Genomic DNA, 17,153 nt, shown 5'->3' on the forward strand with positions numbered 1-17,153 from the left:
CCCATTGCTCCTTTTGTCACCACCCACAGCTCCTAGGCCCCGAAATCAGGGGCGATGTGCACCTTGGGCACCTCAGCCAACACGCTGCAAGGAGCACGGCGGCTCTTGGCTGGCAGCAGAAACACCAGAGTGTGTTTTGGGTGTGTGCCCGCGAGAGCTATCCCACCAGCCCTGAATTTCAACTTGACCACAGGCCAAGTGTGGATTAGCCTGGGAGGTAAACCTTGTCTCATCCTGCTTGACCACTGTCTGGAGTTACATAAGCAGGGGGAAGACACTTGATACTGCCGAGCCCTCTAATCTACTAGACAAACAAGACCCAGTGGCTAGCAGCTGAAGCCAGCACGGATTTTTTTTTCCTCCGCAGTGAGGAGGATTGGGACGGCCTGCCAAGGGACGTGGTTAATTCTCTGCCACTTGGAGCCTTTGAGCCCAGATGGGATGATGTTATAAAAGAGATGTTCTAGTTCAGCCACAAATGACTGGGCTTGTAGCAGGAATTGCTAGGTGGCATTTTACTGCCCGTGTGATGCAGGTGGCCGTGTCATGTTATATCGGGCCTTGTGGCCTGGGGGGAAAAAAAACCAACCCGATGAAAACAGCATTTTTTGTTCATTTGTATTACCAGAGCCCATAGGAGCCCTGTTGCAGCACTGTGCAAAGCGCTGTCTGGACACACAATGGTATCCCAGCGAGCTTATAGTCTTATCAATTACGGGCAATGGATAGATGTGGGTCCGTGGGGCAGTCTGGGGAAATAAGGAGACATCGCCGGTCCATACAGTAGGTTGTCAGTGTGCTGGGACTGCTGTTGCAAAGCTTGCTGCTGGCAAAAAGGAGCTTTAAGGAGGGAGTTGCAGCCCCCTGCCCCTGAACGTCCTAGAGATCCTCTCCAAGATGTCCAGGGGCTTCTCTACACTTGCAAATTGCTTTGGACCAAGAGGGTGTCTTTGAAGTGCCACATCCATTCGGCTGTAACTCCAGGGGCAGACCAGCCCTGCGTGACTCTCTCAAGGTCTCTCTTAGTTTGTCCTGTCCCACCAGAGAGCATCTTGCATGAGTGTTGCCTTCTCACTGGTCCAGTCTGACATCCCTGGTCCCTTTATTTCAATAAGGGAGGCAGAAGGCAAGGCAGGGTGCTACCTTATCTCAGTAGAGGGGGCGAGTGGAGGACCCAGCAAGCTTGGACCTGCTTTGGGTCCTCGAGGCTGGTCTAGATGGAGTCGAGCAGCTCTCTGCCTGGCTTCTCATCCTGTGCCCCGCTGTTTCTTCCAATAAAGAACAGATGAGCCAGTGCAGGTGTAAGCCGAGCTGCACTAGTAAAGCTGTGAGGGGGAGCTGGCGGAGCACCCAGGTGCACACCCGGAGGGGTGCGAGCAGTTTTGGGGCTAGGAGAGCGCACTCGAGGACAGCTCTGAACGGACTGCAGCAAAAGCCAGGGGCTGCCATGCAGCAGGTCAGCCCCTGATCCTCCTCACAGGGGTCACGGAGCTCATCCTGCCCACCCAAGGTGTTCACATGGCCCCATCGCTGCCGTATCTGAGCACTTTGCCAGGCAGCACTGGTCCCCCAGGTGGTAAACTGAGGCACAGAGGGACAAAGTACCCCAGTTCCCAACTCTAGCAGCAGCACCTACCAAGCTAAAGTCCCAAAGTTGTTGGGAGACGACATTTGTCTCCGTCCAGCTGGCATGGTGTGCTGCTGAGCAGCCTCCAAGGGGCCTGCCTCTCGCTCACGGAGGTCGCCTGTGAGTTTTGAGCCATGAGAACTTTTTCAAGTCCTTGGAAGAGCCAGAGCCACTCATCTCTACAAGGATGGTGCCCTGGGGACCCAGCGAGAAGCTACTGGCTGCTTAGAAGAGTAGTGCTTGGCCAAGCACTTGTAGGCCCAGAGGGGACATATTCCCAGCAGTGTCCATAACTGGACACGGGCTCACTGTCCAAAGCCTGCTAGCTTGTGCAATCTGCTTTAGCCTAGCCACTATGAGCCAGGCGTTTAGGAGCCTTCTGAAGGCAGCTCTGCCAGAAACAGCTTTATTAAAACCTCCCGAGAAGGTTTACATTGCATTACAGTATGACCCAGGTGTGCCCGACACCATGTTTTGGCTCCTGTTCAGGGCCTGTTACCTGTGCAGCGTCTTGGGAGGGTCGGCAGACAGCGTTAGAGCCAGGGCATGTTCATGGGCTGATGGTTTCCAGTTCAAGGAGATATGGTTCCTCCCCTGCCAATGTAGAGCGCTAATCGCTGTCAGTCAGGTGCAATTAAGCATGCAGCGTCGGGGACCTGCGCAGCAGGACTGTGTAGGAAGAGGCAGATGCATCCAGTCGCCTGCTTCAAGGAACCTAACAGTTAATCTTCTTCAGGCCGAGAACAGCTGTGGCCGTGCTCAAATGCAAAGACAGCTACTGCCGGCTTTGGTAGCTGAACTTGGAAAAGTCTCTCCTTTGCCCCCCTGCAAGCATCCTGTTAAACTTAATCAAGCCCATGGCAAAGTCCTGTTTTGCTTGGTTTTCTTTGTTTTAACATCCAACATTGGAGAAATCCCTTCATCCTGCAGTGCGGCCACTTCTGGAGAGGAACACCGGAGGCCTTAAACACTGCATAGGGGAGCTGCCAGGTTCTCTGTGCTACGGCAGGCAAGACGGACAGTAGCCCACAGACCCTTGCCCGGGGAGCTTTGACCAGCGGAAAGCTACTACAGCTGAGCAAATGCAGTGAAAACCTGAATGTTTTTCAAACAATAGCACGGGCCAGAGGCTCAGTGGGTGTAAGCTAGCCTGGACCCACCGGAGAATCCGGCTCACTGATGATAGCTTGTCTTCACACTTGTAGGGCTGCTTGAAGAGTGGCTGAGACAGCCAGAAGCTCACAGAGACTCCCCGACCCATTGGCACGAGGGGCTCCATGCTGCTCTCCTGGATTTCTCCCTGCTTCCTTCCCTAGTCATAAATTTACCATTTAAATTAGCCCTCAACCAACTGATGGTGGGTTGAGTGGTTCCTCACACCCAGTGAGATCTTGCCTGGGACGATGTAGTTGGGGCTGGTCCTACTTGGAGCAGGGGGGTGGACTGGATGTGACTTCCTGAGGTCCCTTCCCACCCTTAGTGTCTCTCAGTGCTGCACTACATGACCCCAGCGGATGTGAGTCTGTTCTGGCCCCTACACCCTGGCTCGTTAGCTCCAGCTCCAGACACTCGTGCTTCTGGCCCTGGAGCATCCTGTTTCAGTTCCAGCTGTCTGCTGACCATTAACCCAGTGCCACCTCGCAGCATTTTGGTCTTTAGGCCTCCCGCCAAGGGTTACTCGGGCCTGTGCTTGCATTGCTGTCTCCATGCACTGCAGCCCCAAATGGCATGGCGGCATTTCTTGCTATCGCTGTCAGTGTGTTGCGTGTGGTTGCTCCTGTTACTCCTTTTTATCCTCCATGTCCTGCGTGAACATGGCCTTCCTGGCTACTTTTACCTGTGGTGTCTACAGGGTGTTCTTGTGTCCCTGGCTTTGTAGCTTGTAGCTACGCATGAGGATTTGACGTGGCAAATTAGGGCATGCAAATGGTTGCCTGCAAAGGCAAAAGACTAGGCTCGATGGCCTGGGGGGCTTCTGCTGCCCCCATGGTCCTCTGGCACCTGGCTTTCTCCTCGCTGCAGGCACTACTGCATTGCCTTCTCTCCTGCCCATCCCTCTGCATGCAGTTCTCTTGTTCTCATGACCCATCTACCCACCCTGGCCTTCAAAAGCAGGGGGGATTATGCTAATCTCACTCTAATTACTCCCCAAAATGGACCATGGTCAGAGGTTGGACATTTCCCTGTGCCAGTGAATCGCTGCCTCTGCCAGGCTGTGGGACGGAGAGCTCTCTGCCTCCGGGAGCTGTAATGCCACATCCTGCTGCGCTCGGTGACAGTGATTCTCAACCAGGTTGCCACAGGGTCTTAAGCAGGGATGCCCTGAGTCTACAGAAAGGTGCCTTGAGTCTAGAAAGGTTGAGAATCGCTGCTCCGTGGCAAGCCAGGGCACAGCCTTGCATCTGGTCGATTCATGCTTCTGAATCAAAGCGACATCATTATTGAGTGTACTGCTCCTTGCTGCTGCCCTCGTGCCATCCTGGAGGCATGCACATGCCAGTGGATGGCAGCAGGAGTTTAATGGCTCAGCCAGCCACGGTCCAGACCTCTCAGCACTAGGGACCTGTGGCCAAATCCTGGCTGGCTGGAGCCGAGACGGGAGCATCAGACTGAGGAGACAGCAGCATGCATCACGTAGTTCTCTGCTCTGGCATGGGGGGTGTCCACCCAGCCCATGGAGGTGTGTGCTCATGTGGGGAGCCATAGGTGAGCTAGTTTTAACCTAGCAGTGAAGCCAGGGCTGCCGTATCTTTGCTGCTTCCCTTGCTGGTGGGTTAAAGGTGGCTGGGCTGTGGCTCTTTGTGATATAATCTCAACTTCATTTGGTTGAGTGGGTGTCTGCAGCTCCAAAAGGCCAGCCTTCCAGGGTAGGCTTGGCTGTCTCTCGCCAGCTTCCTGCCCTGCTCTCTCCCAGCCCCAAGCTGAACACCGGGAAAGCTGCAGTATACTCTTCCAGGAATAATCAGGACTGGCTGAGTCTAGGCTTGGCATAAACACAGCCTGACCTTGAGCGTGCATGGTATTTTAGGAGTGGTCCCACCCTGGGCAGTGGTACACCATGGGGAAGAGAAGGAGGGCGAGCACTACAGCTGTGTATTCACGTGCTGGCTCCATGTGGGCGCAGAAGCTGTGCGCCGTGCACTTGTTTTAGTATTGCTGGTCTTTTTTTTTTTGATGATCAAAGTCTAACCGGGGAGAGGGCCTCCAGCAGGGACGCAGGCACGGCGCTGGCATGCCATGTGTACACAGGACGAAGGTAATCAGTAACCTCAGCCGCTGCCGGGGGCTGGATGCTGGTTTGATCTGATCGCCAGGCTGTTCCGGTACAGCAGATCTCGCATGCCTGCCCCTGCCCCATACAGCGCGTACCTCCACTGCTGCGTGCAGTGTGTTCCTCTGCAGTACAGGTAAAGTCCAGTGCCTCCATTGAGGGGAACACACATTACAGCGGGGTTGGCATCATCCTGGCAACAACACATAGGAAACTTGGATAAGGTCCACAAACCAGAAATGCAAATGTAACTCTAACTCCGCGGGTTCCTTAATTTTGTGCTTGAGCTTGGGGTAACCACAGCATCCTTCTGGCCTGAATTACCATTAGGTGACAGATACAAAAGGTTGCTAGTGAGCACCAGACCCTGTATAAACCCAGACCAGATGATGTGCCTGACAGAGCTGGCTGCCCACCCAGCGCACCGTGTGCTCCACGCGCACCCTGCCTTCAAGCCGTCGTCACGTGGGCGTGAGGCGGTTTGCTCAATCTGAATTTTTTCTTTAGTTCTAGGTATTATTATTCAAAATTATTATAATTACTTTTAAGCAGGGGGATAATGACCCTGGCTTGCCTTTGCAAAGCTCTGGGGGTTTATACATGGAAGGAACTTAAAAAGAAGCTAAGTCACTAGGCCCAGTGCCTAGCTGATAATGCAGTGCCTAAATCCATTGCAATCAGTGGGAGCTAGGTGCAGTCCTAGGGCCCTAATGTCCCACAATTTTAAGTAATAAAAGTAAAAACAGCTCCTGCTGAGGTCTGTTCATGAGCAAGCATCTGTGAAGACATAGCATGCATCCATTTGCAGGTCTTCCCTGTCACTTCCAGCCACCCGGAAACATTTAGGTAGCGGCATGGAGGACGCACAACACACCAGTGCTTCCCCGGCTGGCTTGTAGCACCTGCTTGGCCAAAGACATGGGCCTGACCTTTCCAAGACCCATTTCCATCAGTCAAGCTTGTGGAAGACCTCTCCTCCACGAAAACACTTCCAAGAACTTGTCTAATTGGGAACAGGTGATGGCTGTGGGATAGCGGGAGTCTGAAATATTATTCCGATGGCACTGTTTTGCATGCATTTCCTCTCATTGTACCTCCCTTCCTGTTAGGATTTCTGGTGAGCGCGGAGTCCTTTCCAGCTCGCAAGCTTCAAATGGGTTCCTCCCCCTCCTTCCCGAAGTCCCCGCGCTCTGCTGACCTGGGCGTGACGGGCTGACCGCAAACTCTTGTGAGGCCGTGCCTGCCGGCGGCAAAGCTCACCTCTCCCATTGCGTGAGAAATAAGCAGAGTTTTCAGACCCGATTGGATGACACTTTACTATCCCAGTTACACCTCATCGTTGGCACCTCTGCTATCTGCAGGGAAAATCTTTACTGAAAACGCTGGGCTGTAAAGGCAGGAGGCTGGGGCGGTGGGAACGACGTCTTTCTTGACCCAGTCAGAGCCATAGCGGCCCGGTGGGAAGGTGCAGACCTTCTTGCCAGCCCTGGAGAGACGCGCTGGATGGATTCTTCCTCTTTCCTCCTCTCCAGGTGAATTTCCGCGGCTCTGGGAATGGCAAGAGCTGCTGGGCAGAGCGCACGCACATGGAGAAGCGGCTCCTGGCGCTGGTCGTGGTTCTGGCAGTCGGCGTCTTGGCCTGTGTCTTGGCCCTGGTGCTCCAGTACAAAGCCAGTAAGTCCTTCCTTTGCAATTAATGCACATTGCCTGTGGAGCAGCCCCATTCACGGGGTCTATGGGGACCACTGGGGTTGTCCCTGGACCTGTCCTAGGAAATCTTGTGCTATTCTCCTGTCTCAGCAGTGCTGATTCTTCTCCCGCTGGGATTTTCCCTCCACTGGGACGTGAGGCCTGATATTCTTCCCTCTCCTTCCAGAGCCACCCCAGGTGTGTTTGACCGAAACCTGCGTCTCCGTCACCAGCTCCATCCTAAGCTCGCTGGACCGATCGGTGAACCCCTGCGACGACTTCTTCAGCTATGCCTGCGGAGGCTGGATCAAAGCAAACCCCGTGCCTGACGGGCATTCGCGCTGGGGCACCTTCAACAAGCTCTGGGAGCACAATCAGGCCATCATGAAGCACCTTTTGGGTGAGCATCCTCTTACGGAGCCATGTTAGAGACAAAGACGAGCAACTGCCCAGGCCCTGGAGAAATGCCCTAAGATAAGCATCAGCACCCTACAGCCCATGGGCCAGATCCAGTACACAGGGTGGACGCTTCACTGCTCCGTGGCAGGGAGAAGCAGCAGAGGCAGCCGGGTGCTTGTGCCCACTGGCCTCAGACCTGAGCTGGGGCATTGCCCTGAGATGGTCTTTCGATGTGCTGAGCCACTGGACAGGCTGGCCTTTAGAAACTTCCCTGCTCCTCTTGGAAAGATGAGGATCCCGCGCTCCCCGAGCAGTCAGCTGTGGCTGGGCTCTTCGCTGCTGCTTTTAGCTTGGAGCCAGGAATGAAACAAGCCCTGACAAAATGCTCCCTGTCCAGCTCCCAGGGCAGATCCTGCAGCTGGTCAGAGCCGGCCTTGCAGCAGTAATTACCGGGGCCATCGTGAGCCGACACGGCCTGGCAGTCGCTTGGCTCTCGGGCAGTTCGGCTGTGGCATGGGGTGATGTGCTGGGCTGGGAGAGGGTGCCTGCAGCCGTATGCACACATGCTTACAAGGGCAGGCGCTAAGCTGTTTGCTCCTTCCAGAGCTCAGTGCCCCGACACAACACGTGCAACACAAATAACACGACTACTTTTCCATCCTCCCCCCTCAGGAGCTCAGGGAGCTGAACCCCTTAGAAAGCACGCGGCTCTTCCTACCTCTAATCTTCCCCCACCCTTGCACAGCAGCTTGCAGCACACCCTGGGGTGGCAGAAGGCAAAGAGATGGCATAGGCAAGGGAGATGAGCTGCCCAAAGAAAGAGGCAGGCATTTCTGGAGGCATCACCCTTCCCCTGGAGGACTGGGACCTGCAGAGGTGGAAGGGACCTGGGGTGAGCTGCGGAGGGGAGCTCAGCCCCAAGTGATTTGGGGCTGCTCTGCTAGGCTGGTGGCCTCCCGGGAATACAGGCATATCCCCGGCTGGGGTGTACCAGGGACACGCTGCGTGCCGCAGCTCCAGAGGACTTGGCCGGTCCTCGGTGCCAGCTGCAGCCGGGGCAGGATGTGAGCCGACTGTCCCAAGGCAGCAGCCGTGGGCTCGACCAGGAAACCAGATCTCTCCGCTATTTATTTTTCTTTACGCCCCCAGGATTTTTGACCTTTGTGTTCATCGCTTTGTCTAGGAACTCGGAGTTTACAGAGCGAATCGGCGGGCACGTCTCCCGCTCCCCCTTGCTGCGGAGAAAGCCTCTTTGTTCTCCCAGTCACAGAGGGAGCCAGCTGGGGACACGGCCAGTTTGTTGGGAGGGACTTACCGGTGCAGGCGAGGATCACCAGGCCTTGCTGAGGGCTGGAGGCTAAGGAAGCCCCCACAGTGTACGGCCAGGGGAGGGTTGAGAGCAAGGGGTCCGTGCTGCTTTCCTGCGGCTCCCATTGTTGGACGGTCTTGGTCCTTCCCTGAATGCCCAGGCCTTGCTTCCTCTCACACTTATGGGGAAACAGGCCAGATTTCCATGGCTCTGCCCCAGCTGACCAGCCCCAAACCCCAGTTATTTTTGCAGGGGATGGCGAAAGTGCCGTTCTAAGCCACAGCTGGAGCAGACCCCCCTCTGCCATCTGCTGTGGATGGAGAGCAGGAAACTTCAGACCCTAAGCAAGGGCAGAAACTTTGCAGTGGGCTGGATGACTGTAACCGAGCCACCTTTGTGGTCTAACAAGCACAGCCAGCCCTGCAGGCAAGGAGCACGTGTCTGTGCAGCGGTGGCGCAGCTGGCTCAGGGAGGTGGACATGCATTGCCCTGGCAGCAGAGCTGGCATCTGTTGCAAGAACCCCCCCCCCGTGGCGATGCTCTCGGGGAAGGTGACGTGTCTCTTAAGCTCTGCAAGGGATGGGATGGGACGGGCCTGGCTGGCTCACAGCAGCCACCCAGAAAGCCAAGCTCAAGACTGCCTGCGAATTGACTGTTGATACAAGCCAGCTGCAGCTTTCTGAGAGGTGTGAGAGCAGGGCTGTCCGGATGAGAAGGGGAAATAACTTTCAAGCAAACGGCAGAGAGCTCCCTGCAGCCGCCTGCCGCTGTCGGCAGGGCATTGATCAGACCCGCGTGAATGTCTGCCTGCCAAAGGAGAAGTGGGTCAGCTCTGTCTGCACAGCTGCAGCAACCCCCGGGGCCTTTTTGTGCAATCCTGGAGCAAACAAAGGGGTTCCTTATCAGCGCTTCTGACTCAAAGGACAGCGCTAGGCTCTGGGTGTAATTATCTGAAGCCGGAGATTGGGAAGAGGGCCTTTGTTTGGTAGGAGAGGGGTGTTCCTGCCATTTCCCAGAGCGCAGGAAAACCTTGCGCTTGATGTCAGGGTCTAAATGGAAGCGATGCATCCAAAGTTGACTGAAAATAATAGAGCACATGGGAAAGTAGGTCTGGAAGGGACCTCACGAGGTCAACTAGCCCAGCCCCCTGCTCAAGGCAGGATCGTCCCGATGGTGGGGACCATCTTGGCCAAGTGTCTGTCTAACTTCAGGAGAGCGCCTCTGCGCAGGATTTTAATTTTGTAAATTGGTGATTGCCAAGGGACAGTCAAAACACACAGGCGGGTTCCAGCTGCCTCGTTCCAGGGTTTGTGTGATCTCTGCAGATCTTTAATCTAAACCAAAATTGAATTACACAACAGAGCAAAACGTTGAGTCTAATGTTACACGGCGGTTGCAGCCGGCAGAGAAACCCGACCTGCTCATGTTGCACCGAACTGGCAGCGCTGATGACAAACACATGTGCTGGAGACAAGACTCCAGTCCCTGTCCCAGCACGGCCGCTCTGGGCTTCCAGGGCGTTTCGTGGTGGTCCGCACTTCTGGGGTCCTTGGTGAAGAAAACGTTGGATTTTAGCTACCGGCTGTGAAGGGGAAATGTGTGCTGCAGTGAAACCCATTCATAGTGGGCAGCAGGGAGCCTGGCGACCTATTCTGCGGCTCTGAGGAGATGCTAAGGAGCCGGTCCCTGCGCCCAGGTGCGGGGTGGTCTTCGCATGCTGCCCAGCCTGAAGGGGCCCGGCAAGAGTTAGCTAGGCTGCAGAAGGCAGCTCCTTCCGTCTCTGCCGGGGATGGGGAGAGCTGAGGATCGGGTGACTCCGCTCCTGCTGAGCTCCAGCAGCCACAGCATTTGTCTCTCGCTGGAGCCATGCACACGATCCTGCCTTCCCCCTGACTGCGCGGCTGTGGCATGGGCAGAGCCGCGCAAGAGCCTCTGTGCTGGATGCAGCCCCTAAGGGTCGATGGGATCTAGCAGACCCATCCCAAGCTAGGATCCACCCAGCTTGATCTCTGCAGGGCTCTGGCTCCCTGCCTGGACCCCTGTGTGAGCTGGCAACCCAGGAATATATGAGCAGTAAACAATGCCTTGGAGGGCCACGACTCCTCAGCCTCCTTGTTCTCATTGCATTGCTTTTCTAGGTTGATTCTCACTTACGGCACACGCCATCTCTTCAGCTGCCGGGGGCACTGGCTGGCACTTGCAGGCTCCACACGCCCTGTGAGACACCTTTCTAGCACCCTCCTTGAACTGCTCTCCATGTTGTCTATTGGGACTACAGCGGGAAGTGATTTCTAAAGGAAGCTTTGTGTTAGCATCTCACTTTTGTGGGTGCTGCTGCTATTAGTATGGTTCCCGAGCTGGCCAACACGCTTATCTGCATGAAATTTGAGGCCAGATTGGGGTCAGCAGTTCATCTAGTCCGTGTAGCACAGGTCAAATAATGATGCCCTGTAGTGAGGTTAAATCCCACTTCCAGAAAGGCTTCCAGTCTGCATCTGCAGACTTCAAGCCACTTCCCCTGGTAGCTCGTTCCAGCCGTCAGTCACCCTCCTTGTTCAGAAAATCGCGCCATGTTGCGGGTTGGATTTAGTCTGGCTTTAACTTCCGGGCGGTGGTTCTTGTTCTGCCTTTCTCCATGGAAATGAAAAGCTCGTCAGTGCGTGGTATTTTCTGTCCCTGAAAGTACTGCCACGCTTCGATGAAGTTACTCCTGGAGTTTCTAACTAACTGATTGAGGTCCTTCAGGTTCTTGCCGAAAGGCATTTTTCCAGTCCTCTTTGTGGCTCCTTTCTGCACACTTTTCAATCCATCAAATCTCTTTTTAACTACGGGCACCCCGCGTGGCTTCGTTGTTATTGTTCCTGGAGTGGTCCCATCTTGCCCTACAAAGATGAAATGATCTCCCTTCTGCTCCCCCGTCTGTACTTCCAAGAGCTCATGCATCTTTGCTAGATAGGGGATTTAGGGTCAACAATAGGCAGATCCTGCCTTGCAAGTTCAAGCAGCCTCTTCTCCTAACTGGAGGGTTTGAGATGACAGAACAGTGGGATTTTAGGAAGGGAAACCTCGTTGGATCCCAGCATGACCATGATTGACTGGGTCATGCTCTCCTGCCTGGCCAGAGGGATGGATGCAAAGCCAACCCCTACGGAGTGTGGTCTTGCTTTAAAGCCTTGAGTATTTGGATGCTGGGGTTATTAAAAGACTTTAAGGGAGTGTGTGGGATTGCCTTCTGCAGGGAACGGGACCTTCGAGCAGATGCACCTTCAATGATAGAGGCCGTCCTGTGTTCAGCTGCCTGCCCTAGGCCTCTCACCCTGGCCGTGGGAGTGTTTATTATTTCTCTTCCGAGGAACTGCAGTTCTTGATATGCAAATAAATCTGATTGAAGAAGCAGCCCAGCCCTGGGAGCACGGAGGGCAGGGCAGCAAGTGGAGCCAGGAGATTTGCAGACCTTTGAGGGGCTCCTGAAAAATGGCTTTTGTTTTCCTTCCCTTATCGCTCTCCTCCGGGCAGCCAGCCCCAGAGCGGCGGTAGGTGGAACAATGCATCCGGAGCTCCCTTCTGCAGGTTTTTCTCTCTGGATTGCCACTTCCCAGGGCAATGAAGCCTGATAGCGGGAGAGATTCCCATAGCAACAGAGGCTCTGTTCCCTGGGCTCAGAGACTGCTTCCTGCATCTGGCTCGGCCAAGTGGGTTGTGTTTGGGTTTTATACTCAACAGATGTGCAACTGTTTATTAGCTAATATCTCTCCTGCTTCCTCCTCCCCCGGGAGAGCTTCGTCACTGCTGGAGCCCTGATAACTCCCTCTCTGCCTCTCCTATCCGCTCGCCCGGTCCTTGGGGAACTGCACCTCGCCTGGCTTTTTTCCACTCAGGGGAGCTGAGACCTTGCTGGGTGCACGTGCAGCGTAAGGGGGCTGCACATATTGGCACAACCTCCTCCGTGCCTTTCCCCTCTGCCATTGCTCCAGCCATGAGTTGGCCCGCTGTGCTGGCATGCATAGACTTCAGCTGCTGTGACGGTGAGAGCTGGTCTACAGGCAGCTTTCACGCAGTGCTTTCTGAGATGCCCTCTGGCTTTGGGACCAGATTATCTCCAAAAACAGGATTCCAAGGTCTCGGGATATATTCCTTCTTATGCACTGCTTTGCGCACGGCCTTTCGCAGCATCTGAAGCTAGATATATACATACATACCTACTCTGGTTAGTCTGTGAGAGGCATATCTACCCTGCTTTCTACTCGGGATATGCAGTCCCAAAAGAAACCTCTTGAGCAGCTGCAATGCCTGGCTTGCTCTAATACAAATACTAGGACCTTTGTTCAAGGACAGAGCCAAAGGAGGAGGCAAGCACAGCCAGGAGTGGGACATAGGCAAGGATCAGAGCCCAAGCCCTCCACTCCCACATGCATGTGCAGCACTTCATAGGACTGATGTCAAGCCAGCCACACTGCAAGCCCTCGCTGCTTGGGGCAACCACAGCATCGGTCCAGATGTCGGCAGACCTCAGTGTCTGGCCTCCTCAGTTTTCTGCTTTTTCTTTGTTCTTTCCCCGCAAGGGGCATCTCTGAAGCAGCTCTTCCATCACTCGGAGCCCTGCAGTCTGTACCATCTGCTGCATTGGGGATTTCCATCACGACGCACTGGCTCCTGCCTCTGACCCTGGAGGGGGAGTCTCCCAAGGGACATCACATCCTCAGCACAGCTGCATCGTGGCAGAGCATGCAAGAATAGCCTGTCATACCAGGGTTAGAAGGGCTCGGTGTGTCTGTCAGTAACTGGAGGTCTGGGAGTCGCCCCAGCCTCCTCTCTATACAGCAAGCTGCTTTCCACCATGCTGTTCCTGCGGGCATCCACCGAGCATCTCCCGGACCGATAGACAGCCTGCTGCAGCTTCATGCTCTCCTAGCCAGCTGTCTGGCGGTCTGCAGACAGACTTGACAACACAGCTTTTGCAGCAGCCTTGGTGGTTAGAATAGCCTGAACTTTTAATCTGGCTACACCAGCAGGAGGGAGTGCTGGGAGCCATGTATAATCTTACTGACTGCAGGGGACCCAGACTTTCCCCCAAAGTCCTTGATATCTACAGCCTGAAAATGGGTGTGTGCCCTGGTGCGATAGCACTGGGGCTGCAGAGGTTAAGGGATTTGGTACCCAGGGCAAGCGGGGTGGGGAGAAGGAGGGGTGTCGGAAAACCTTAGTTGTCAGCGAGGCCTCTGGGAGGAGTTTGAGGATGGTTTTCCCCCAAGACGGATCTCTGGAGGTGGAAGGGGAAGACACGCCGGCACTAGAGAGCTATGCATGGCGGGGTCTGGGGAGCAGTTGAAATGCCATTGAAATGCTCGGGGCTGGAAGAGCCCCTCAGAGGGACTTGGTGTGGAGGAGACTGATTTGCAGGCCAAGCAGAGCCCGCCGCGTCCCTCCTGCCTAGCGCCAACTGGGGTGAGGTTGAAGCATCGACGTCCCTCTCCTGGCCCGGACGGAGCCCCTTACACAGCGCCTGGTCTGTCTTGCAGAAAACACCACCGCCAACGTGTCGAGCGAGGCCGAGCGCAAGGCCCAGCGTTACTACCAGTCCTGCATGAACGAGACCAAGATCGAGGAGCTGAAGGCCAAGCCACTGATGGAGCTGATAAAGAAGGTAAGGCCTGTCCGCCCGTAGCGCCCACAGAGCTTCAGGTTTGCTCCCATTCGCACCGCACTGGTGGCTGGGATGGGCGGGCATAGCTCCCACCGGCTGGCTGGGGATGGCGTGCCTACTGGTTCCCTTAGAGTGACCCTTACCAGACCCTGCCTCCTCAGTCCCATTTGGGATGTGAAATCAGAGGCGGCCGCTTTGCTGTGCAGGGTGAGTGCCCTGGCATGGGGCTGCCTGTCTTTCCTCTTGATACCACAGACACGGAGAAGCCTTGTGTCCAGTGGAGTCCTTGGGCCACGCGGGTGATCTGCCCAGCCTAAGGTCCCCTTTAAAGGCTACGCCCAGAAAGTGGCCAAAGCACTAAGACAGCTCAGCAAACCCCAGGGATGGGTCATTCACCATGGTCTGCTGCTGTCCAGCTGTCTTGGGTAGAAGGATCAGGGGAGGACAAGAGCCACAAACCACAGAGCACCCACCTGCCCCCACTAAAAACCTGTTTCACCACCTCTGTTTTGACCCAGGCTCCAAGGAGTTTCTCGTTGCTCACCTGTCCCGTCTCATGCATCTCTCTGGGTTTTCCTTCCCTAGCTTGGCGGCTGGAATATCACAGACCCCTGGGACAAAGATAACTTCAACGAGACCCTGCGGGAGGTCACGGCGCACTACCACGTCTCGCCCTTCTTCTCCGTCTACGTGAGCGCCGACTCCAAGAACTCCAACAGCAACGTCATCCAGGTGAGCACCGCAGCGAAACGCGCCCGTCTCATCCAGCGCAGCCACCGCTGCCTAATAGCCCTGACAGACCCCTCGTCTTTCTGGGGATGGCTCCGGCTGGGGTGACAGCTCAGCAGTGCGCCAGACCCAGGGCACCCTCCTGGATGGGTTTGCCTTCTACAGTAGCCAAGCTCTCTGCTTTGCCAGTGCCATGCGCTGGGTTCACTCCTGCTCTTGCTCACTTTGCAGGTTGATCAGTCAGGGCTGGCGCTGCCCTCCAGGGATTACTACCTGAACAAAACGGAGAATGAAAAGGTAAGCGTCCCTCCCCTGATGTCCGTCTGCAGGGTGGGCTCAGGGCAAGACACGTGGGCTGCTTAGACTCGAGCTTCCCCACTAGGATCTGCCTTCCTGGCACTAGGGAATCTTTGCTGAGCACAGAAACAAGGGTCAGTCACTCCCTGGCTCGCAAAGGGACACAGCGCTGGAGGTGCTCAGCCATAGAGCAGTCCTAGCCAGAGCAGATGCTCAGCCTTCTTCCAGCAGGAGCCGTAGACACGTGCATGACACCATGCCGCATCTGCTGGTGATGAAAAGGGAGAGGATACAAGCTCACGGAGCCATGCCTGCTATTCTCGGAGTAGCTCTTGCAGTGATTTTCTGCTGCAAGGGGAGCTGTGCATTTCTGTGGCTAAACCTGCCATGAAGCAGGCATCTGGAAGGCATTTGCATTTTGCACACAGGCCAGCTTCCCGCGGGGCAGCATCAAGAGCTAATTCCACCTCTCTGATCAGGTTGGACTGATCCAGCTCCTCTCGCTGGGGAGAGCAAATGATCCCTCTTGACTCTGGGGTGGAGGCTTGGATCGCTTCCCTGCCTTCCCAAGCTCTCGCAGGGGAAGAACTTGTGGTTGCAGGGGAGAAGCAGGCAGCACACTACTACGCCTCTGCAGGGAAGGGCGGCATATAAAGCACATTAAAAATAATACCATAGATGCCGTGAGCGGGAACGGGGGTGGCCAGAGGAGGAGCAGGAAGGACTGCTGCAATGATGTGTGGAGGAGGATTTGTTTGCAGTCTGCCGGGGAAAATGGGCTGGCCAGGGAGTCTTTGTATTGCTAAGTATTCATGTCATCTGTAGTCCCTACACTACTGGTGACTGAGAGCCCTCGCCTTACTCTTTTGGCTGTGATGTCCAGGTGCTCGCAGGGTATCTGAATTACATGGTGCAGCTGGGCATGCTTCTGGGGGGACGAGACGAGGAGTCCACCCGGCAGCAGATGCAACAGATCTTGGACTTCGAGACAGCCCTGGCCAACATCACCATCCCGCAGGAGAAGCGCAGAGACGAGGAGGTGATCTACCACAAAATGACAGCCAGGGATCTCAAGGTAAGGACAACGATGGCTCCCATACCCGCTAGGACAGGTCTGGTCCTGGGCAGTCGTAGCTGTAGACAGGATAAGTTGGGGGGAAAAAGGAATCGCTTCCCCCAGGGGCCAGGGACTGAGGAGACCTGCACTTGCTTCCCAACTGGGCCCCTGATCCACTGTGTGACCTCGTGCAAAGCTCTGTGCCTCAGTTTCCCCATCTCAAGAAGGGGAGTATGATCACTGGCCATGCATAAAAAGCTAAAATCGGTAGGTGCCAAGTGCTGTGATGCTCACCCTCTTGCCCCTGCCGCTTGACTCTGCCCCTCGAGGGTCTTGTGCCCCTACAGAGGTTCACGTCTGGGCCGGCGCAGCTCGTCCTTGAACTCGGGCCTCAGAGGCTGGTGCATCATGGTGCAGAGGCTCCAGGCCGAGCCCCTTCAGACAGCCCAGCTGGCGATATCTGTACCATCATTTCTCTCCTCCAAGGACTGATAGCAGCTCACCCCCTCTATCACCTTGCTCATTCCCTTTATGCAATCCTGGATTTATTCACTCTTCGTTTTCGTGAGGGGTCAAGAGAGGAAATCTTTCTCTCCCCTTTGACCTCCAGAGGTAGGAGCTGTCATGGGAATCTGAGTCGGCAAAGTCTGATTAACTCAGTAGACCCTCAGGGATGCAATTGCCTCCCTCTGGAAAGGAAATGGCTCCCAAAGAGGACGGGTGGCTGGCCAAGTCTGAACATACAGGCCCGCTTAAGGAACGTACGGCAGTAGCTGCTGGCGATAAAACAGCGATCCTGCCAGCAAGGCCAGCACACGAGGAGCAGGGGTCATCCCACCTCTTGCTGAAACTGCCTCGTGAGTCAGGGGCTTCTTGGAGGACAACAGTGGAGAAGCTTATCCATACGCCCCAACCCGCAGGGCATCATGTTCATAATCTCCCACCTCGCCGAACTGATACAGCCCCTCCTTCCCCCGCCAGCAGCCCCAGCCTCAGACGCAGCTTGGAGGTGCTGAGCCTACAAGGAGGGTTTTAGCCCAGAGAAGGTTCTTTGCATCGATGTGATGTCTTTTCTTAGACCAGCTAAATAGTTGGAAAAACTGTTCTTTGCAAGCTTTTGGGCACAAACAC

General features: G+C 55.3%; 1 protein-coding gene across 5 annotated transcripts in view; it reads left to right on the forward strand.

The window, feature by feature from the left end:
• ECE1 (endothelin converting enzyme 1) overlaps positions 1–17,153 on the forward strand; it is a 57,789-nt gene that overhangs the window by 26,724 nt on the left and 13,912 nt on the right. For all 5 annotated transcript variants that reach the window (XM_025203715.1, XM_025203712.1, XM_014519740.2 and 2 more), the window contains exons 3-8: positions 6,431–6,572; positions 6,775–6,987; positions 13,815–13,939; positions 14,525–14,671; positions 14,900–14,965; positions 15,849–16,040. In XM_025203715.1, the coding sequence (XP_025059500.1) occupies positions 6,431–6,572; positions 6,775–6,987; positions 13,815–13,939; positions 14,525–14,671; positions 14,900–14,965; positions 15,849–16,040 (885 nt within the window). The remainder of the gene's footprint in view (positions 1–6,430; positions 6,573–6,774; positions 6,988–13,814; positions 13,940–14,524; positions 14,672–14,899; positions 14,966–15,848; positions 16,041–17,153) is intronic.

This window comes from Alligator sinensis, unplaced genomic scaffold (genome assembly GCF_000455745.1).
Source record: "Alligator sinensis unplaced genomic scaffold, ASM45574v1 scaffold512_1, whole genome shotgun sequence".
Taxonomy (NCBI): domain Eukaryota; kingdom Metazoa; phylum Chordata; order Crocodylia; family Alligatoridae; genus Alligator; species Alligator sinensis.